Source organism: Mustela nivalis, assembly GCF_964662115.1.
Source record: "Mustela nivalis genome assembly, chromosome: 11".
NCBI classification, from domain to species: Eukaryota; Metazoa; Chordata; class Mammalia; order Carnivora; family Mustelidae; genus Mustela; species Mustela nivalis.
Genome location: NC_139030.1, coordinates 93795731 through 93818737, shown reverse-complemented (window position 1 = coordinate 93818737; position 23007 = coordinate 93795731). Strand labels below are relative to the sequence as shown.

General features: G+C 39.5%; 1 protein-coding gene across 16 annotated transcripts in view; it reads left to right on the top strand.

Moving 5' to 3' along the window:
* UNC80 (unc-80 homolog, NALCN channel complex subunit) overlaps positions 1-23007 on the top strand; it is a 228264-nt gene that overhangs the window by 126262 nt on the left and 78995 nt on the right. For all 16 annotated transcript variants that reach the window (XM_082691601.1, XM_082691598.1, XM_082691597.1 and 13 more), the window contains 3 exons: positions 7071-7271; positions 14127-14234; positions 16475-16613. In XM_082691601.1, coding sequence (XP_082547727.1) covers positions 7071-7271; positions 14127-14234; positions 16475-16613 — 448 coding nt within the window. The remainder of the gene's footprint in view (positions 1-7070; positions 7272-14126; positions 14235-16474; positions 16614-23007) is intronic.

Genomic DNA, 23007 nt, shown 5'->3' with positions numbered 1-23007 from the left:
CTGTAGAGCTGCTTTGGTGTTTGCAAATTTTTTCAGTTTTTGTTTGTCCTGGAAGCTTTTAATCTCTCCTTCTATTTTCAATGATAGCCTAGCTGGATAAAGTATTCTTGGCTGCATGTTTTCCTCGTTTAGTGCTCTGAAAATATCATGCCAGCTCTTTCTGACCTGCCAGGTCTCTGTGGATAAGTCAGCTGCCAATCTAATATTTTTACCATTGTATGTTACACACTTCTTTTCCCGGGCTGCTTTCAGGATTTTCTCTTTGTCACTGAGACTTGTATATTTTACTATTGGGTGACGGGGTGTGGGCCTATTCTTATTGAGTTTGAGGGGCATTCTCTGAACCTCCTGAATTTTGATGCTCGTTCCCTTTGCCATATTGGGGAAATTCTCCCCAATAATTCTCTCCAGTATACCTTCTGCTCCCCTCTCTCTTTTTTCTTCTTCTGGGATCCCAATTATTCTAATGTTGTTTCATCTTATGGTGTCACTTATCTCTCGAATTCTTCCCTCGTGGTCCAGTAGCTGTTTGTCCCTCTTTTGCTCAGCTTCTTTATTCTCTGTCATTTGGTCTTCTATATCACTAATTCTTTCTCCTGCCTCATTTATCCTAGCAGTGAGAGCCTCCATTTTTTATTGCAACTCATTAATAGCTTTTTTGATTTCAACTTGGTTAGATTTTAGTTCTTTTATTTCTCCAGAAAGGGCTTTTATATCTCCCGAGAGGGTTTCTCTAATATCTTCCATGCCTTTTTCGAGCCTGGCTAGAACCTTGAGAGTTGTCATTCTGAACTCTAGATCTGACATATTACCAATGTCTGTATTGATTCGGTACCTAGCCTTCGGTACTGCCTCTTTTTCTTTTTTTTGTGGTGAATTTTTCCGTCTTGTCATTTTGTCCAGATAAGAGCAAGTAAAATACTAAAAGGGGGGCAACAACCCCAAGAAAATATGCTTTAACCAAATTAGAACAGATCCCAAATCGTGAGGGGGGAGAAAGGGGATAAAAAGAGGTTCAAAAAGGAAGAAAGAAAAAAAAAAGAAAACAAAAAAAGGAAAAGAAAAGATTAAAGAAAAAGAAAACGAATAAAGAAAAATATAAAAAGAAAAAATATATATATTAGATATAATAGTTTAAAAATGTTAAAAAAGAAAAGGGTAAAAGTTAAAAAAAAATTTTTACCAGAAGGCGAGAAAAAAAAAATGAAAAAGAAAAAAATTAAATTAACTGCAAGACTAAAAAAAATCACAGGCAGAAAGCCATGAGTTCTGTGCTTTGCTTTCTACTCCTCTGGAATTCTGCTGCTCTCCTTGGTATTGAAGCCGCACTCCTTGGTAGGTGAACTTAGTCTTGGCTGGATTTCTTGTTGATCTTCTGGGGGAGGGGCCTGTTGTAGTGATTCTCAAGTGTCTTTGCCCCAGGCGGAATTGCACCTCCCTTACCAGGGGCCAAGGTGAGTAATCTGCTCCGGTTTGCTTTCAGGAGCTTTTGTTCCCTGAGCGCTTTCCGTAGAGTTCCGGAGGACGGGAATACAAATGGCGGCCTCCCAGTCTCCAGCCCGGAGGAGCTGAGACCCTGGGGCCCCACTCCTCAGTGCACACTCAGAGAACAGCGCCCAGTTACTCCCGTCTGCCTGACCTCCAGCCGCGCTCCAAGCTCACCGAGCCTGTGGCTGGTTCAAGGTAACACCGAGCTGTGAGCTTACCATCGGCTCTGTCTCTGTAGCTGGTTTTCCCGTTCCAATACTCGCAAGCTCTGTGACACTCAGACACCCCCGATCCTTCTGTGACCCTGCGGGAACTGAGGCCACGCTGACCCCGCATGGGCTTCGCCCTGGTTTAGCCTCTGGAGCGATGTCCCTCAGCAGAACAGACTTTTAAAAGTCCTGATTTTGTGCTCCGTTGCTCCGCCGCTTGCCGGGAGCCAGCCCCTTCCCCCGGGGTCTATCTTCCCGTCGCTTTGGATTCACTTCTCCACCAGTCCTACCTTTCAGAAAGTGGTTGTTTTTCTGTTTCCAGAATTGCTGTTCTTCTTCTCTTCGTTCTGCTGATGGATTTGCAGGTGTTCGCAATTTTTAGATAAGCTATCTAGCTGATCTCCTGCTAGCTGAAGTAGTCTCAGCCTGCTACTTCTCTGCCATCTTGACTCCTCCCCCCAGTTTAAGTTTAACTAAAACCAAAGTCTCTTTGTTATGGATGGCTTGTAGGTCAATGTAAATCAGGGAAAACCCTGAGGGATCAGGTCAGATTGGTGACCAAGACAGCCTAGGTACCACAGAAGAAGCATCACCATCAATTTTCTACAGGTTACCACAAATGCTAAGAGCAAGGTCATGGCGTCAGCCTTGTGTCTGTATAGATCTGATTGTAAACCAGAACATGGAGATCTTAAGACAACAAAGGCTACACCTCAAAGGGTTCTTCAGAGGTCATAGGCAGGAGGGGATTTCAGGGAAACTTTGGGCATGGATTAGAGTTGAAGGTTTGGGCTGGGCATGAGGAAAGAATGAGAAAGTTAAGGAAGCATAACATCAGATTCACACCTAGCAGAGTACAGCCTGCACTGTTACCCATCTTAGGTATGTTCTTTACCATCTCCTCTCATTTTCACCTGACTTCCTGGTAGGGTTAGGTAAGGGCTGGCTGGTAGATGACCCTCCTCAGAGTTTACAGTGCTGTGTCTTCACAACTGGCTGACCCCCAGAACCTAATTTTGAGAGTCTCTGAGGCTGTTTTTAAAGTAAACTCTTTCGTGAAGTTCAACCTACATCTTGAAAAGCATAGAAAACCTATGTATACAGCTCAAAAATTTCTCACAAAGTGATGGTCTGTGTAACCACCAGCAGTTCAAGAACATTATCATACCTTAGAAGCCCTACACATGCCCTCTAATAGTCACTACCTTCTTCTAACAGTAACCACCATCCTAACTTCTAACATCATAGATTAGTTTTGTCTGTTTTTGAAATGCATATAATTGATATCTTATGTTATAAACTGTGTTGTGTTGTGATTTTTTTGGTTCATATAAGGGTAAATTCTCCAACTTTGTTCTTCCTCAAGGTGGCTTGGTCTATTCTTGGCCGTATTCACTTCCATTTAAAGTCACCTGGTAATTTTCTTTCTTTCTTTCTTTCTTTTCTTTTCTTTCTTTCTTTTTTTTTTTTTTTTTTTTAGAGAGAGAACACAAGTGAGCAGGAGGTGGGGAGCAGAGGGAGAGAGAGAAAGAGAATCTTAAGCAGGCTCCATACTTAGCAAGGAGCCAAGTGTAGGGCTTGATCTCATGACCCTGAGATAATGATCTGAGCCAACATCCAGTTAAATGCTTAACTGACTGAGTCACCCAGATGCCCTCACCTACCAATTTCTATTAAAAAGCTTTTAAATCAGCCTTATATTGAATATAAGCATCATTTAATATTGAGGAATTGAGATCTTTATTATATTGAATCTTCTAATGTATAAAGTGGTCTGTCCCTCTATTAATTTATGTCCTACATTTTAGATTTCCTTCAATAATGCTTTTTAGTTTTCCTTGAAGTATTTGTGTAAGCCAATGTTGTTTCTTTAAGTAGAAATCTTCATCTAAATGTTTCTTTGTAGGATGATTTTTATTATAAATTCAACGTATGTAATATGATTTAGACCATTCAGATTTTCTATTTCTTCTGGGAGCAGTTCGAGCAATCTATTTTTTTCCTCTAGGAATTTGTTAATTTAATACAAATATTTATATTTTTTAGCAAAAAGGTGTTTATAATGTTCTCTTAAAATCCTTTTAAATTCTGTAAGATCTACATGATGTACCTTTATTATTCCCAGTATTCATGGGTTATAGCTTTTCTTTCTTTCTTTTTTTAAATCAGTCTTGGCAGAAGTACCTCAGTTTTATTAACCAGAAAATCAGCTTTTGGTTTGTCATTCAGGGAATATTTGATTTCTGTTTTGTTAATTTCTCCTATTACCTTTATTAATTCCTTCTACTTTCTTTGAGTTTAACATATATTCTTTCCCTAGTTTCTTGATTTAGATACTACATCAAGATTTATATTATATATAAAACTATAGATGTTCCTTAGGAAATTTAGTTGTATCATGCATTTGATACATCCTATGTTCACTACCATTCAGTTATAATATTCTTTAATTTTCATTTTGATCATACATATTTAAAAATCCATAACTGCTAACTCCAATATATGAATCTATTATATTCTCTTAGTTTGTTCTTTAATATGCCTAGTGATTTCATTGACTACCAGGTATGGTGGGTGAAAAATTGTAGAAGCAAAATGATGGATACATGCCATTATACATTTGTCAAGACTCATAGAATGTACAGCACCAAGAGCTAACTCTAATGTAAACTAAGCCCTTTGGATGATAGTGACATGTCTATGTAGATTCATGGATTATAATAAACGTACCACTCTGATGGAAGATGTTGATAATGAAGGCTGCTGTGCATGTGTGGAGGCAAGGGGTGTTTGGGAGCTCTCTGTACAGTCTGCTCAATTTTGCTATAAACCTAAAAATGCTCTAAAATAAAGACTATTAATTAACAAAACAAAACATGGGATTATAGAGGTTCCCAATGATGCTATTTCCCTCCAGAGAGGATTCACCCTATACTTTGGCAGACAGTAAAGATCACCACAGTCCTATAAGGACGAAGTTGACTTGACTAGGGATTATAGAGGTCCCCAATGATGCTATCTCCCTCCAGAGAGGATTCACCCTATACTTTGGCAGACAGTAAAGATCACCGCAGTCCTATAAGGACGAAGTTGACTTGACTAGATGTATTGCTATCCACCCCTCAACAGCCACCTCCCACCCTCCCAACACACACCTCCCAGTTGAAGCATTCCAAGGTTCCCAGTGAGAGTTTGGGTGTGCCCCCAGGTTTGATGGGTCAGAAACTCCAATTTTACTTCCTCATCACAGTGAAACTGCCAAAATCTCCATTCTGCTTGTCAGCTGGTTTCTGCTTGGCTGCTTAGTTACTCAATCAACAAATGCCTAGAAGGCAAGTGCCAAGTCTCATTTCTCCAAACTTCCCTTCTCTACTGTCCACTCAATTCTTCCCATTGGCAATTCTGAACTCCAACTTTGATCTTCCAGTTCTCATGAAATCGCCTAAAGCTTTGCCTGCCCCCTTGACTGCTTATGCCTGAAAGAGAAATGTGGCATGTACCCACACTGTGCTTACATCAGTCAACCCCCTTTCCACATCTTGTCTTTCAGGTCCCGATCGCCTGGGTTAAATGCAATTATACATTCAAATAAATATATTCAAATACATATATTAATATAGTTGTGTGTATGTTAAACACATTTGTTAACTCATAGTTTCTATGGCTCAGGAATCCTGGAACAGTTTATCTAGGCCCTCTGCTTCAGGATCTCTCACAAGACACCAAAGTACTAGCCAGGACTGGGGTCTTATCTGAAAGCTTGACTGGGAAAGAATTTGCTTTCAAGCTTGTGTGATTGTTGGTAGAATCTTAGTTATTCAAGAACCGTTAGACTGAGGGCCTCAATTTCTAGCTGGTTATTGGCCTGACCCATCCTTATTTCTTTGCTCTGTGAACCTTTCCAACATGGCAAACCCAATAAAAGAGAGTCTGGTAACAAGAAAGAAGTCAGCATCTTATGCAGTCTAATCACAGAAGTAACATCTCCTCACCTTTGCTGCATTCTGTTGGTTAGAAGTAAGTCACTAGGGCAGCCCATACTCAACAAGAGGTGGTTTCACAAAGGCATTAATACCAGAAGGTGGGATCATTGGGGAGCATCTTAGAAATCTACCTAAAAGACATCCCTGTGCATAATTTTTAAAATTACAGATTTCTAGGTTACCTCCACCCCAGATACTGTACCAAATCAGAATCTTTGTAAACTAAAGTCTGATCATATGGTCATTTGTGTGTTTATTTGGTTTTGGTTATTGTTGCTAAGTTTTCTCAGTATTTCTCTTTTTCAGCCAGATATGAGAAAAACAAGGGAAACCTTACAGTTCTTATATGTATCCTCCCTTACATCAGTATATACAGGAAGAGCAAGAGAGATCTCGATGTTCTGCTCAGACCACACCTATTTTTTTGTAACTTTGAAGAGTGTGATATATTGTTATCTGAGTTTGACAGAGTATAGAGTTGATTATTATTGTTATTTTTCTTTGTCTCAGAGTAAGTAGGTCCTCTTATTCTTGAGGAAATATGTGGCAGCCCTGCGTAATAGGTTTGATTGGCCTTGTCCACGTAGAATTACTTTATGTTCTCCATCCAGTATGGCACACAGTCTCTCACAGTTTAGCTGTTGGGGTAGGTACTGGTTTCATGAAGGATGGATGCATTCAGAAGATTACTCTATGGATATTTAATTAGCCTTGTGGACACTAGAATACTATTGCCTTTTTCGGAGGGCAACTTCAGAAGTTACAAACTCAAAGGTCTTCATTCCTTATCTTAACCATATACTCTAAAACAACTGAGTTCTTGAATCCCACTTGGGAAATCTAGGTGATGGGAGGATTTGAGCCATATCGAGCTCCAAGAGCTAGACTGGCTGAAAATCTGGAGAAAAATTAATTTGTAGAAAGGGGAAATGAAGCTCTGTAGTCAGGTTCAGGCTCAAGCTGAAGGTTATAGGCCAAGGTAGAAGATGCAGAAGTGTTTTCAATTCCACATGGGTTGGCTGGAGTTAAAGATATCCCAGGACTGTCAAAGGCTAGCCAAATCCTTTGGCAGAGAATTTCTCACCAGTCGCTGCTCTTCTACCTGACTCCTTCCACAACACACAAGCTGCAAAAATAAGGTGGTTTAAGTTTAGAATCTTCATTTGAAACTGTTGGGAAATCATAACGCTCCACTGTAATTGGTTTAAATTTTCGAGGTCACTTAACCTTTCTTGTTTCAAAAATCTCTTTCTGTCAAGTGTGAATGGAGAGAGCCAAGAGGCCAAGTACATAAAGAGTTGTAACCCTTCGCTTTCCTGAGGGACTCAGTGACTCACTGTGGTTTCAACGCTGATGGCTTGGTTGAGTCTCAGGAACATGTGTGTTCCAGGTCATGATCTTGCTGTGCAATCAGCAGAGCTTCATCTGCACCCACGTCGACTACTGCCACCCTCACTGTTACCTGCACCACAGCCGCTCCTGCGCTCGGCTGGTCAGAGCCATCAAGCTACTCTATGGAGATACCGTGGACTCCCTCCGGGAGAGTAATAGCAGCAGCAGTGTGGCTCTCCGGGGCAAGAAACAGAAAGAGGTGAGTGAACCATCACCTGGTTATATGCCTCTGATAGGGAAGATGATGTCCCAGCAATCTTCTCTAAATACAAATTTCAGGCCATTGCAGGTGTATAAACCAGGTTACAGATCTGTGCGATTTTGAACAAAGGTAGAAGGTGAACAAAGTAAGACAGGTGCTTTATCTTCGTGGTATCTTTTCCCAGGTTTTGTTTTATTTCTGGGAATGAATATGCATTCATAGGGGTGTGGGTGATGAATAGGTCATGGTGGTAGACAGAATAATGTCTCCCCAAGAGGTCTTTATTCTAATTTCTAGAACCTGTGAATAGGTTACCTTATGTGGCAAAAGGGATTTTGCCTGAGGGAATAAGGTAGGAATCTTTGAAGGGGGAAATTACTCTGAATTATCCAAGTGGGATCATTGTCATTATGTAGGTCCTTATAAGTGAAAAAGGAGGTATGAGTGTCAGAGTTAGGGAGATGGGACACAGAGGCAGAGGTTGGAGCGATCCAGAGCCATAAGCTGTGGAATGGGGCAGCCCCTAGAAGCTAGAAAGATGAAGAAATGGATGATTCCTTTGAGCCTCCAGAAGGAACCCAGCCCTGCCAATCCATTTTAGATCTGACCTCAAAAACTGTAAGATAATACATTTGTGTTGTTTTGCACCATGAATTTTGCAGTAGTTTATTATAGCGGTAATAGGAAACTGACATGGTTTATCAGTTTCTTATTAAGGAATAAGTAATAAATGGCCCAATTGTTCACAGATAAATAATAGAGTAATCTAGGTCAAATCAGACCAAAGGAAACTCCTTAAAGAAACTCTTACATTTTCCAAGCATTCAGCTGCTCTTTCTTGACAAGTACACTGAACAGCTGAGCTGGCAGGAGATGAAGACAGTAACCAGGGCTGCCGTGGTCCTGCCGGGAAAGACTTGGGTCACCCACCTGCCCCAGAATAGGCGTGATGGCCAAGACGCCTAACCCCGTGCTGCTGGCCGCCCCTGCAGCTGCTCCTCACAAGTGGTTTTACAAAGAGATTTTGATATAATACCTATTCATTTCAGGGAGCATTCATTGTGCACCTGCTGTTGGTATTCTGGGAGAAGTAAAAAGTAAATAAGTAGAATCAGAGGATCCTTCCCCTAAGGAGTTTGCAAGCCGGGTTTGGTGCGGTGGAGGGAGGGTCATAAAATTCAAATCAAGCAACTGGAGAATATGAGCAATAACAAAAAATATGCAGTTGAGTCATGCAGCAATTTGTAATGTTTTAGCACTCACAAAGGAATTTTTCTTTAAATTATAATACAGTTCATTGAAGAAATTCGGGGTAGTACAAGAGATCCTAAAGAAAAAAAAAACTGTATTTCATGCATAAGTGTGCTGTTTGCACACTTATGCAAGATCCAGGATAGGATCTTTCAGTATTTTTTTTTTCAAAGCATATAAGTAATGCTGTAACACAGGTATGTGTCACTGACAAAGTGCTTTTTGATTCTTATAAACTTTGTGCAAGAGATACTGTACTCCTCATTTTACAAATGAAGAATTGGAGGCTCAGAGGGGTGAAACGGTCACAGTTCACAACTGTAACGTACTTAGCTAGACTTTTATTCAGAAATATGGAATATCAAATCCAGAGCTTTTTTTTTTTTTTTTTTTTTTTAAAGCTCTGTTGGAGTATTAGAGATACTCTATTGTATCTCATGGTATTCAGACTACACATATTCTGCAGGAAAATCTTGGGAATAGATCAACGTGGGTAACTTCCTGAGCTGTTAATGATGTCATAAAAAGAACCATATAGGTACCTATATCCATGTGTGTATATATGTATACAGATATGTAGATATATTTTTATTTAAGTAAGTTCTCCTTCACATGAAAACTCTCTTAGTTTTAGGAGAAAACCACGTATGTTGGAATTAATGTTTGTTGTTCACCCTACATACCCTGAGATTCCTTACTGCTCCAACTATACCATCACCTGTAGTCCATACTTTAGTCTTTATCCCGTGAGAAGTGGCGAGCTCTGAGAGTTTTAAGATCAATCTGCCTGCAAAATGGACAAGATACAAGGGGCCCCTTGTCTCCCTGTTTCTCCTCTGCCACTTAATTATTAACTTCCGGGGAAGTCTTGCACACTGTTTCCTATGCGGTATCAACCAGAGTTCCTCTTAGAGTGGAGGGACAGTAAGGATTGAACGACCGGCCGAGTGGGCTGTCTAGTTAATGTGCCCTCTGCCCCTAGCCCACCAGGGATACTGGCCGGAGGCGGCAGAAGAGGCTTGCCAACCTCAGGCATGCTTACAGTTTAGGAAGGCAAAGAGAAAGTAAAGCAAGAGTTCAGTGGCCTCTAATCTTAACATATTTAAATTAGTCATGCAGGTGAAGAGCTGAAAAAATGCATTGAGTCTGCTGCAATAAACATTTTATTTTCAAAATGCCAGCCTCCTGTGCAAGCTCTGTTTTGATCTCTCTTGATGTTTCCATTTCCTGGGCTGAATCTGTCACATAAATGAATAATGCCCACATTTCTAGGGCCAAACTGAAAATAGAGTAGGCAATATATCAAGAATAAAAGCAGTGATTCTGATTAAAATTGAGCCTTATGAGCAATTGATATTTCATTCCTGTTTCCTCTTGAATTGGTTTTTATGGCAGAATATATTTGTGGCAGCTAGTACATTTTGTAACCCATGTAACTCTGATCAATCTGCTAATCTACATTTCAATGCTCAGAGACACACTGTACATCCTGTTAGTCTATTTTAGTGCACTTCCAAGCTTGAGGGGTTTTTATATACTGTATATTACCTTCACCAAAATATTCTTTCATTTTTCCTTTATATATGTATCTTGTCCAATGCCATGTTCTAAACAGAGTATATTTTCAGTAAGTGCTTCCTGATGAAAGAAAAGGAGTAGATAAAACAACTTTTTTTTCCTTTCACCCAAAAAGTTTAAAAGGGTACAAGGTGATACGTGCCTGAAAAAAAAGGGAACAGTGTCAGTAAATTCTGTGAAGCCAAAGCAAGTGGCAAGGGGCTAGCTGATTTCCTGCAGGACTAATGTTTTTCCAAAGCTTTGGAAAACACTACTATGAGACCAAAACCAGGCTGTAGGTCTTGATTTCATCTGCTAGAATGTCTCCCTGTTCAAATTCACATGTCAAAGATGTGTGAGGCCCAAAGGTCTAGGTTACCTTTGGGGAAATAATTAGACTTCTCTTGGCATGAAATATGTTTCCAGGAAGATCTCTTTCCCAGAGAGCTTGGTAAACTGAGTCCAGTTTTCTTAAATTTTATCCCTTTTTTTATTTTTTAAGATTTTATTATTTGAGAGAGAGAGCACACAAGAACATAAGCAGGGGAGGGACAGAGAGATAAGCAGACTCCCCACTAAGTAATGAGCCCAATGTGAGGGGCTCAATCCCAGGACCCAGAGATACTAACCTGAGCTGAAAGCAGACACTTAACCCACTGAGCCACCCAGGCACCCCCAGTTTTCTTGAATTTTAAATACCATATTATTTCCACAATGCTTCCTCATTCGTGGCATTTGTCTACTTTTATGCATACCATGATTTTTTGTTTGCTTGTTTGTTATCAGTCTCTCCTTGTAAGATACGTTGTCCATGAGGGCCAAACATCAAGGGAGTTTTGCTCCGCAGTAAATCCCCAAAGGTTAGCCCAGTTCCTGGCATTTGGTTAACTCCTAAGAAACACTCTTGAATTATTAAATGAATAAATCAATTTTTTATTTAAAATAATTATTATGTCTCTCTGATCAATAATTTTCCTTGCAAGAAACCCACAGAAACTTGTTCAAATAATTAATTTCTTCAAAGGACATAGCAGAATGTCATGAAACCAAGGACCAACCTAAAGAGCCAAGCCCCAAAGGAATGGGAACCAAATCTGCTGTCTATATCAGAATCAGCCTAGTTTCTCACCTGTACTTCTTTCTGCATCTCCATCTTCTTCCTCATCTCTGTCCCCTGACCAACAACTCCTGTTTTGTTCATCTTGTATGTGACCTGAAAATCTCTAGGTTGCATCATCATTTCTCAGTCCCAGCACCCATCAGTACATGAATCAGACTCTGTGTCCCTTAATTCCATACGACAGGAGTTTGGTAGGCTCCACTCTTTCTCTTTGTGATCCAAACATCATTGGATAAAGCCCTGGTCAGTCAAAGGACTGGTTTTGGATTACAAAGTTGATCAACAGTGGTCAGAATGAGGAGAGAAGCCACAGAGCCAAATATGATGAATGTATGTCCAAGACATACAGAGAGAAGAAAATGTCAGTGGTCCAAGATCTACACCAGACCACAACAAGCATGCCCCAGGATCCCTGCCACTTCCTGGGGCTGTGTAGCTGCCTCCCATTGGTAGATTGACTCCACAATGAATGCCATCCTCTATCGGTGATACATTCTGTCCTTTGGTCTTGGATTACTAGTCTTGGGTTTCTTTACATGTCCCAGCTTGATGTGTAATTCCAACCAGCATAGGCAACTCATAGTCCAATGAAATTTCTTACTCTTCCATGAAACACTAGTAACAAAATATGCCTTCAGAACTAGCCTTTTCCTGCATCCAGGAATTAGTTCTCTTCTGGCCAAGTTTTACATCGAGTTATAAAAGCCAAAAAGCAACTGATATTAGGCTTGTCAGTCTGAGTAGGGGTCACACCAGTAGAGGTCACACCAGTCACACTTGAGGACTTTCACAGTGTATCCAAGTGCCAGTCACACGAGTATGCATCTTTGGTACCTATCTTTCAAGCCTCAGCAAGTCACTTGAAGAATCACTAGCCCATCACCCTAGAGTGAAAGCCCTGCTAATTCCCTTCCCTTTCCTCTAACACAAGCATCCTAATGATGATGAGACACCAGAACACATAATACATCCTAGGGAAGTATGCATGAATACCAAATATTTGATACATACTGAGAAGCTTGACATATACCTTCTGTCCCTAGTAAACGAGATTAAACAGAATCCTACATTCCCCAGAGTGTCAGAGGCAAACATGAATGTTCACCCTTTTTCTTCTAAGCTGGTTATCTGCCTGATAAAAAACCTATAATTTAACCAAGAGATATTATTCAAAAGTAACCCTGAAAAAGATAAAATGTCCAGCCAGAGAAGAAAAGGTAAAATATTAACAAAGTTTGAAAATCATATTTTAAATGCTATTTTGAAAATCTTATCTAGTTACCTGGGGAAATATCACAAGATCCTAATAAAATGAGTTGCTTAAAATTGGGGCACTACATATAGGACATCCTCACCATTGTGCTAAGACACACAGAATGAAAAAAAGTCTGAAAGGAACAAAATAACAGCTCTCACTGGTTAAGGATTATAGGGGTTTCTGTTTTTTTCTTCCAAGTTTTTCTGTGTTTTCCAGCATTCTGAAATTTGCACATATAGTTTTATAAAAAGAATAAGAGAGATGCCCTTTTAAAATACCTTGACTTTTTAAAAAGGATGCCAAATACACACCTACATTATGAAAAATTATGGCCATTTTATTTTATTTTATTTTGCCATGTTATTTTAGAACAGATTCTAAGTTATAAAACAGGCGTGGGTCTTGCTGTATATTGTTTATACATTCACAGAAAAAAAAATGCAATGCATCATTTGAGGGTTTATCTCCTCAAATGATACATGTTCCCAAGTATGTGCCTCCACATTTTTATCTTTAGAAAACACAGTAAGAGCTCGGATTCATTTGTTTCAAAGTAGATTCATTCTAAAAGTTCATTACATACCAGTCACACACCAGATGCATTTTCTTGGGTCTTTTTGTCAGAGTTTTGAAAGACTTTCTTGGAACATTCGTGTACTTTTAGATTTGTCTTTTTTTCCTAATATCTCCATCTATAACACTGTGAAGCTCTGTTCAAAATTCTTAAGGAGTTCCGTTTTTTCCTCAGCATTGAGGGAGAAAGTGTTTCATTGACACGGAACTGGAAAAACAAATGAGCATTTAGTCTGTGTGGAAGGATGGATTTCCTCTTTGCACAGCCCACAGTGCACAACTAGGGGAATCAAGACTCCGGATAAATAAACAACAGCCTGTCACCATTAGGACCGATCATTCTCTCAGCTGCTCTGTCCTCTCCATCCCTTGGCATTTAGGGAGTTGGAGGAAGAAAGCTGTCTCCTCCGTGCTTATACAGAAGTCAGTTTTATTCTGGACCCTGGTTCAGGAGATAATTTGAAAAAAGAGCTACTGCCTCCTATAGACCAGTGTGGTTTTGTTTTTTGTTTTTTGATGATTTTGGCTTTTCTAAGGAAACCATTTTACCTTACAACTTTGGCCTAGATAGTAAGTGCTCCGAACCTGTACTTTCTTGATGAGTCTTTTATTTTTAACTTCCTAACACTCTTTTAGCAAATATATTCTTTCTCCTATGACCAAATGCCCAATGTGAATCATCCAATCCTGTAAAGGGGCTATGAGAGCGGGTTTTAACTGACTTAATTTTTTAAAAGACGTGTGTTTTTAACAGCTTCATGGAATATAACTTGCTCTGAAATGGAAATCAAAAGGTCCTCGTCCTTTCTGACTTCTGCTCACAGCCGGCTTTGTAATTTGGTCAAGGTATTCCATTTCTTTGGACACCAGTTTCCATCTTGGTAAAAGAGGAGTTTGTAGCTAAAGATCCCTGAGCTCCCTTTCATTCCAAAATTAACTGTTTTTACCACTTTCGGAAGGTGTGGGCCTACAAGGCCTACATCGTCCCTCCCATTAGATGAAGACGGTTACTTGGAAAATTTGGGGGGAAACAGTGTTGCTGGCCTTCACGAGAAGGCAACACTCTTCATCGCCTATCTTATGTTCTTTGCAGTGTTCAGAGAAGTCATGCCTGCGGACACCTTCTCTGAAGAAGAGAGTTTCAGAGGCCAACCTAGAAGGGAAGAAGGACTCGGGGATGCTAAAATACATCAGACTGCAGGTACTGACAACTGGATCAGAAACGTTCACGGAGCCGTAATCAGGAGGGGGTGCGAGATAGCCCATTTACAGTGCTCGAGACATCCAGTGCCGCTCCGCACAGTTAGCATGAAGACCCCTTTAATTGGTGGGGAAGAATGCCACCAAGGGTGCAAACCAAAAAATTCCCTTCTTGTTAGCCAGCCAGCTTCCACAGAGACATGGCTGGAACTGTGCCTCCTCCCACTCTCCCAATTCCATGGAGCCAATCCCCACCAGCACGTGGTAGTGATGCTCCCCACTCTTAGAATGTGACTTTCTGAGTTCAAATCCCACAGCTCCCCGCTCTGGCTCTGGGACCTTGGAAAAGTTGCTTAATTTCTCTTGGTCTTAGCTGCCTCATACATATATAAGGTGGGGATTATAACACTAGGCCCATTTCAAAGGATTATTGCATGGATTAAAAGAGATAGTACACTTATCTTCCTTAATTTCCTGGTTGACCCATTCATTCTTTAGTAGGATGCTCTTTAGCCTCCATTATTTGAGTTCTTTCCAATGTAGTGAGTTATGGACACTGGGGAGGGTATGTGCTATGGTGAGTGCTGTGAATTGTGTAAGACTGATGATTCACAGACCTGTACCCCTGAAGCAAATAATACATTATATGTTAATTTTTTTAAAAAAGAGAGAGATAATACACTTATCTTCTTATCAAGAGCAAGACACATTGTTACATTGTTATTACAACCTAAGGTCTAAATCATTACACACATTCCCCAAGGTGGGAGAGGGGGTGCCTGTGAAAAATAACTTGTTTTTCTGGAAAGTTTTTTTCTCTTTAAAGATTTATTTCTCTGTTTTAGAGTGAGAGAAAGAGACCGCACGAGCAGGAGGGGCATGGGGAGAGAATTGTAAGCAGACTCCACACTGAGCACGGAGCCTGATGTGGGGCTTGATCTCATGACTATGAGATCATGACCTGAGCTGAAACCAAGAATCTGTTACTTAACCAACTGTGCCACCCTGATGCCCCTTCTGGAAAGTTTTCAAAATGGTTAAAGACCTAGACTGTCCACAACTTACCCTGATCACCTGAATTATCTGAAATAATGGGGGCACGTGCCTAGCTCAGTGGTTAAGCATCTGACTTTTGGTTGTCACTCAGGTTATGATCTCAGGGTCATGGGATTAAGTGCTGCCTCAATCTCTGTGCTCAGTGGCTAGTCTGCTTACAATTCTTTCTCTCTCCTTCTCCCTCTGCCCTGCTCACGCTCGAGCTCTCAGTCTAAAATAAGTAAATAAATTTTTTAAAAAAATAAATATATTATATTTATTATAAATAGGTTAAAATAAATAGAAATAAATAGGTTAAATAGGATTTTTGTGGCATAATCTAGGGCAATAGCCACAATATACAATGTTTCAAAGGGACAACGTCATCCAGGACTACTGGCTTAGAAAACTAACTCTCGGAATGGAACTTTCTTCTAAATTAGAAGCTCCTCATTGGCTGCCATGGGCCATCAGCTCCTAACAGGAAGGAAAACAGGAAGCTTTAAAAGTCTACTAACATGGGGTGCCCGGGTGGCTCAGTGGGTTAAGCCGCTGCCTTTGGCTCAGGTCATGATCTCAGGGCTCTGGGATCCAGTCCCACATCGGGCTCTCTGCTCAGCGGGAGGCCTGCTTCCCTTCCTCTCTCTCTCTCTCTGTCAAATAAATAAATAAAATCTTAAAAAAAAAAGTCTAGTAACACAAAGATATTCTGGCTGGAGTCTTTCTTTTCTCTTAGAGCTTATTCTACAGTTTATTCCTTAGGTAGCTGCAAGATATTTTTGTCATGAAAGCATGATAAAATTAGTATCTTTTAGGGGCACTTGGGTGGCTCAGTGGGTTAAAGCCTCTGCCTTCGGCTCAGGTCATGATCTCAGGGTCCTGGGATCGAGCCCCGCGTTGGGGGCTCTGCTCAGTGGGGAGCCTGCTTCCCTCCTCTCTCTGCCTGCCTCTCTGCCTACTTGTGATTTCTCTCTGTCAAACAAATAAATAAATTCTTAAAAAAAATTAGTATCTTTTATAGTTTCCCATTGACAAATAAGATGTGAAGTTTGTCCTACACCATGCCAATAAACATGCCATCATTTTAGAACGTATTTGAAGGTCATTTAAGAAAAGCAGGGAAGGGAGGTGGTACTTGGGTGTCAAGACGAGTACAGTAATCAGCGGCTTCCAAGACTTTCAGATGTGATTTCCATCTTTTCCCAGGTGATGAGCCTGTCACCTGCTCCTTTATCTCTGCTAATCAAGGCAGCACCAATTCTGACAGAAGAAATGTATGGAGACATCCAGCCAGCTGCCTGGGAACTCCTGCTCAGCATGGATGAGCACATGGCCGGGGCAGCAGGTAAGAAAGATCACCCATGACCCTGGTCGCCCCCCATCCCAGTATTTATGAAAGAAGTGCTTCCATTCCCTTTCACTGCGAGGTCAGATCCATAGCAATTGCTAGAACCTTAGAGCCTTACACTCTAGGGAGGGAGGCTGAAGTGCTAAGCACACCCTTTACTTTTTACCCCATACTCTGCACAAGACAGCATGTCTCTCGGAGCCATTGCCGAATTATTAAAAAAAAAATTATTTTTCCCAGAACCGACATTTTCACTACATTTCACAAAAGAGAAATTCTTTTTGTGTGTTATGATTTCCCAGATTTACCGTGAACCACCATCATTAACTGTATGAAATCGTATACAAGTAACGTTTTATGTCCAAATTACAATGTCAAAACAAATCTGTTGAAATTTAGGTGACTTATCCAAAGCCACATAGCTAGTAAAAGGTACATGCAAAATGTGGGTTCTTCACATTTTCCACTTCTTGTATGCACACTTTTAGTCATATGGAGTTGTTTTAATTGCAAAAACGTATGTAGTAGAAATTCAAACAATATAGAAGTGTATGAAGCTTAAAGTATTTTCTCTTCCCATGACTCTCAGTCACTCTCAGTGATTTTTAAGTTTTTCAGGAATCTTTCTAGGATCATATATATATACATATATATGTGTGCGTATATATACATATACATACACATACACACATATGTCTATATGTCTATATGTATATACACATATATATAAAATATATCATTCATATATATGCCTAAGTACCAATGTATGTGTTGTTTCCTTTTTCATACAAATAGGACATACCATAAAGACTTTTGAACTTTGCAGTTTTCCTTTATATCTAGAAGATTTTTTTTAAGAGCTTATGTGAAGAAAAATCTATCCAAACCAGGCAGCACCAAACTAGAAGTGCTTTAAAGCACTTGTCTAACAGGAGCTCAGGGAGAGGCTTTTGTAGAAAAAGGACAGAAGCCGAGTAAGGCACCTATTGACCATCTATAGCTAAAAGCCTGGTTGACTGTTTGTGATTGGTTGTCCTTAGCACTATGATTTGTACCCTCAAGGCATTTCCAGGCTTAGATTTTTTTACCTTGCATAGGTCACCACAGGATTAGAGCCTCATGATGCCAATGGTCTCCTTATTTAATTAATTTAACAATTACCCCATTTTGGTCATCCTCTCATATATGAGAGATCATCCAAAAATTTGGTATTAGTGCCACTCTCAGGTATGATTTATGTTGCTCTTGTCTCATTGTGAAACTCATGGGTTATGATGTCAGATCCATAAAATAATTGGGTTTTTTTTTTTGTTCATCTCATTGTCCATCTTTTTGGACACTTCTTCACTGTGTGACCATGTAATGTATGGTTGATGGTTGAGAACATATATTTAAGATGATTGAGAGAACGCAATGCACCAGGGAGACTACAATGACAACTATTAGGAATTAATGCCAAGAGACTGAAGGATGCTTCTCAGCCAGGGTCCCATGAACCAAACCAGCTGTCATCAAATATAGCAAAGAATATACAGGTTCTATCCAGAGGCTTATTTGTTAATTTCGTATATTTGGTACAATACCAGAGGCTTTGATCTAGGTGCCACAAGGAGTATTTTACTATCGCACAGCAGATTCTGTGCTCAGTTGAGAAGTAAAGCAATTCTACTATCTAAAACCAATTAGCAAAGAAATATAGAGATTTTGTTGTACAGCTAGGGCCTTAGCAGTAGATCCAGCCATAGTTGCCAGAGTTAAGGAGCACTGTCTCTCCTGCTCATTAACAAACAGAAAAGCAAGTAGCGAAAAGGCAACAAGAATGAAGATTTAATATTGGAGATGGTGCTCTTGCTCTGTAACCTTGGGAGGGCTGTCCCCACGATGCCATCTGCATCTGAGGAGGAACCTCCCTAGTCAATTTTAGTTTTAGATCTCCAGATGGTGTACACTTCCAAGAGTTCAGAGGACCTCTTTTTTTTTTTTTTTTTAAGATTTTATTTATTTATCAGAGGGGGGTGGAGAGCGAGCACAGGCAGACAGAATGGCAGGCAGAGGCAGAGGGAGAAGCAGGCTCCCTGCTGAGCAAGGAGCCCGCTGTGGGACTCGATCCCAGGACGCTGGGATCATGACCTGAGCTGAAGGCAGCTGCTTAACCAACTGAGCCACCCACGCATCCCCAGAGGACCTCTTTCTAATGAGGGATGTAGACCCACCATTCAAGTCCCTGAAGTTTGGCTGCCATCTGGGTAGTAAGGAGAAGCTGGTATTATCCCTTCCAAGAATGTTCAAGGGCAGTCTTTGTTCTTAGTGATTCCAAATCAGAAGGTGGGAAATATTAGTTTGGTGAATTCTTCAGATATTTGAGGAACTAGAATTCAAGATCCAATTGGGTGTACAGATAAATAACAAAATGTCAAAAATAATGACCAGGACTAGAATCTGATATCTATGAGTATTACAATTTTTTACTGAAACACGTTTTTTTTTTTCTCTACACTCACCCTCATTTTGATCAAAGATAATCATAGGAAGGCTGATTTGTTTGCTAAAATATGTCTAGCCTCATTAAACATGGCCTGATTATTTATATAAGTACAGTAGGAATAGTGATTGATTCTATAGGCTTTTTTCAAATCTGTTTTGCTAAAGCTTTTTATAAGGAATCTTAGATTGAACTTTTAAAAACATCTCCAGGCAAAGAAACCAAGTGAAGGACTCACCATCAGATTTCACCTAAAATACCTATTGATTTGTCTGAATTCCTCTGTTCTTGAGGTCCCCAGGATATCTTGAGTTTCTTGGGCCTGCCAGGAAATGGTCTTCCTTAGTCACCTGATAAGGCTGCTGGGAATCCTGTAAGCAAGATACCAGGCCAGTTTTTCCAATGCATTTTTCTTGGCTCCATAAAGTCAACCTTAGTCCCTTCAAACAGTCTGGTCATATCTGATTTTATAAATCTTCTCAAATAGAACATTAGTCAAAGCCTTGGTAATAAAACCAAAGTTTCCAGTTTTTCCCTATTATTCAAAAACAGATTCTTATTGAACTTATGCAGATAATTATATCACCAGGAAAATAAGAATGCTCACTGAATTTCTGAGTTCTGGAGGAATCAGCTAAGGAGAAAAAGTAAATGTTTCCATTTTCTTTATAACGATATACTTTTTAAAACTACTGTAAGTCATAGATAGATTAAGAGAAAAGAGAACAAATATTCCCATAAATCTGGAAAAATTAAACATTAAGGAACCAGCAATGTTTCAAAGAAAAAGGGTTAAAATAATTATAATCACCTTCATCAGTCCACTCAATTTCATATCATTAATTATTGTTCTATTTGGGTCATTTTTTCCATTAGTTCTGGAAATTCTTAACCAGTTCAATTTTATGATATTACCATGAATCTTTCTGAAGATGAAGCACTTTATAAAAGCATCAGAGTAAAACAGTAACTGTCTGTAAATGGAAAGACCTTTAAAAAAGTAGCCATGATTAAAGATCTGATGAAAGTTCATTTGATAAAGAAACATAGTTATGTCTGTGGTACACAATAATTTAGGATATTAATTGGATGGGAGTATTGACAACTTTCTAGAAACTTGGAATCATTTCTGAATACCTGTATTAATAATATATTTCCATATACCTATAACTTCAGAAGTTTATTGTCAGTTCTCACTTGACAGTGCTTCCACATAATTTAACACATCAAATAAACCTAGTTTAACATCTCTCTTACAGGGTGAGAGACAAATTCTTTGAGGTTTTCTAGGGACCCTCTGGGAAAACTCAAGTTACTTTGAAATCAAAGAGATTTCATTTAGAATTCAATTTTAGGACGTTGCCAAAATGTCAAAAGGTTTGAACATTTGAGTAAATAAGATCTCAGATCACTATGAAATAATACTTAATTACCTATTTAACTAAAGCCATAATAGATTTTAAAGGCAAATATAGGGGCACCTGGGTGGCTCCGTGGATTAAGTGTCTGACTTGATTTTAGCTCAGGTCTTGATCTCAGTGTCCTGAGATGCAGCCCCATGTGGGGCTCTGCACTGGGTGGGGAGCCTATTTAAGATTCCCTCACTCCCTCTCCTCACCCAAGTTCCATTCTCTCTTAAAAAAAAAATGGGGTGGCTCAGTGGGTTAAGCCACTGCCTTCGGCTCAGGTCATGATCTCAGGGTCCTGGAATCGAGTCCCGCATCGCATTGGTCTCTCTGCTCAGCAGGAAGCCTGCTTCCTCCTCTCTCTCTGCCTGCCTCTCTGCCTACTTGTGATCTCTCTCTCTCTCTCTCTGTCAAATAAAGAAACAAAATCTTAAAAAAAAAAAATGGGTTTTCTTAAGTGATCAAAGACCCTGATAAAGACAACGTGAAGCACAGTAAATTATTTTGGTAAGACACAAAACATTTGCTTTCCAGGTAGATTACCCAAAAGGTTGAAAAATACTTTTTACAATCTTTTATGAAAAGCAGACCAATAGTCAAAATTTGTTTTTTCAGCTGAGACAAAACCAAATTCTAACTTTTTTACCAGTGTGTTTTTAATATTAAAACTCATTATTTAAAAACTTAAATACATCTGTCCCAACTTTAGTCAGCATAACCACATGTAAAATTTACTTTCCAAGATTCCTGTTCTACCAATTTTCTATAATTTTTTTCCATGCCCATTCAGATTTTGTTCTACTTTTTTTTTAATATTCCTCAATCTGGAACAAATGGTCATTTTACCTTATTTACCTATTTTTCATCCTTATTATTTCTAAGTAGTTTTAATTACACATATTGATTAGGGTTCTTAACCCTGAGAATCCTTTATTCCTAGTGGTAACTAAGAAGAAAGCAATTGTGGACTAGTATAGTAGCCTATTATAGTAGGATTGACAAATTCATTAATACATTTTACAATTTCTAGAAGTATATTCTTCTTCATAGTAAATCTTACATCTACCTAATTCTTAACAATTATGTTTACACATGAAAATTTCTTAAGACATTGAGCAGCTAATCACTTTAAGTTATCTTTCTTGCTGATAAATTCTACAACAGCAAGAATGAGTTCCTTTGACTCTTAGTAAATCTATTAGAATAAGAGTATTATATTTAATGCTGATAACTTTAAAGATAGTATTGTTTTAATTAAATCAACAAACTTAAACTAGTTTTTTCTTTTTTCTGTTGTTTTTTTTTTTAAAGATTTTATTTATTTATTTGACAGACAGAGATCACAAATAGGCAGAGAGGCAGGCAGAGAGAGGGGGAAGCAGGCTCCCTGCTGAGCAGAGAGCCAGATTTGGGGCTTAATCTCACAAGACCTGAGCCAAAGGCAGATGCTTTAACCCACTGAGCCACGAGGTGCCTCTAAACTAGTTTTTCTTTATCAAAGATTATTCTAGATCACATTGGTGTAGGAAAGATGTTTGTGTTCAAAGCCACGGGAGCCAAGGGCAAAACAGCTGTGCTGGGGTCATGAGGAGTGGCCCATTATATACTTTCCTGATAAGAATTATCTCCCTAGGGGCGCCTGGGTGGCTCAGTGGGTTAAGCCGCTCAGGTCATGATCTCAGGGTCCTGGGATCGAGTCCCACATCGGGCTCTCTGCTCAGCAGGGGGCCTGCTTCCCTTCCTCTCTCTGTGATCTCTTCCCTTCCTCTCTCCTACTGTGATCTCTCTCTGTCAAATAAATAAATAAAATCTTTAAAAAAAAAAAAAAGAATTATCTCCCTAATAAGTCAATCAGAGAAAGACAATTATCATATGATCTCCCTGATATGAAGAATTTGAGAAGCAATGTGGAAGGTTTGATGGGTAGGGAAGGAAAAAATGAAACAAGATGGGATTGGGAGGGAGACAAACACTGAGACTCACAAAACAAACAGGGTTGCTGGGGGGAGGGGGGTAAGGAGAGGGTGGTTGGGTTATGGACATTGGGGAGGATATGTGCTATGGTGAGTGCTGTGAAGTGTGTAAACCTGGTGATTCACAGACCTGTATCCCTGGGGCTAATAATACATTATATGTTAATAAAAAATTTAATAATTTAAAAAAAATTACCTCCCTGAAGTTTGCATTTCAAGAGATGGTCCTAGGTTCCTGGGGGAAACCAAATACAACATTTACATCTCAAAGGCACAGAGAGGATATAAATTTTTTCAAGAAGGGCTTTTGTTTCCTAAATCCACATTTTTTACAATATCTGAAAGCCTTTTTAGATGAATAGGGATTTGGGGATTGGTAAAAAGGATAGTTGGGCTTTGAATTGTTTCTAAGTCTACATTTCTGTTTTTGTAGACTCGATTTGTTAGACAAGTACACTTGGTAATTCTTCAAAGAACCGGGATGTAATTTAAATGGCAAGATACTTACCCAGCCATCTAACTCCATTATC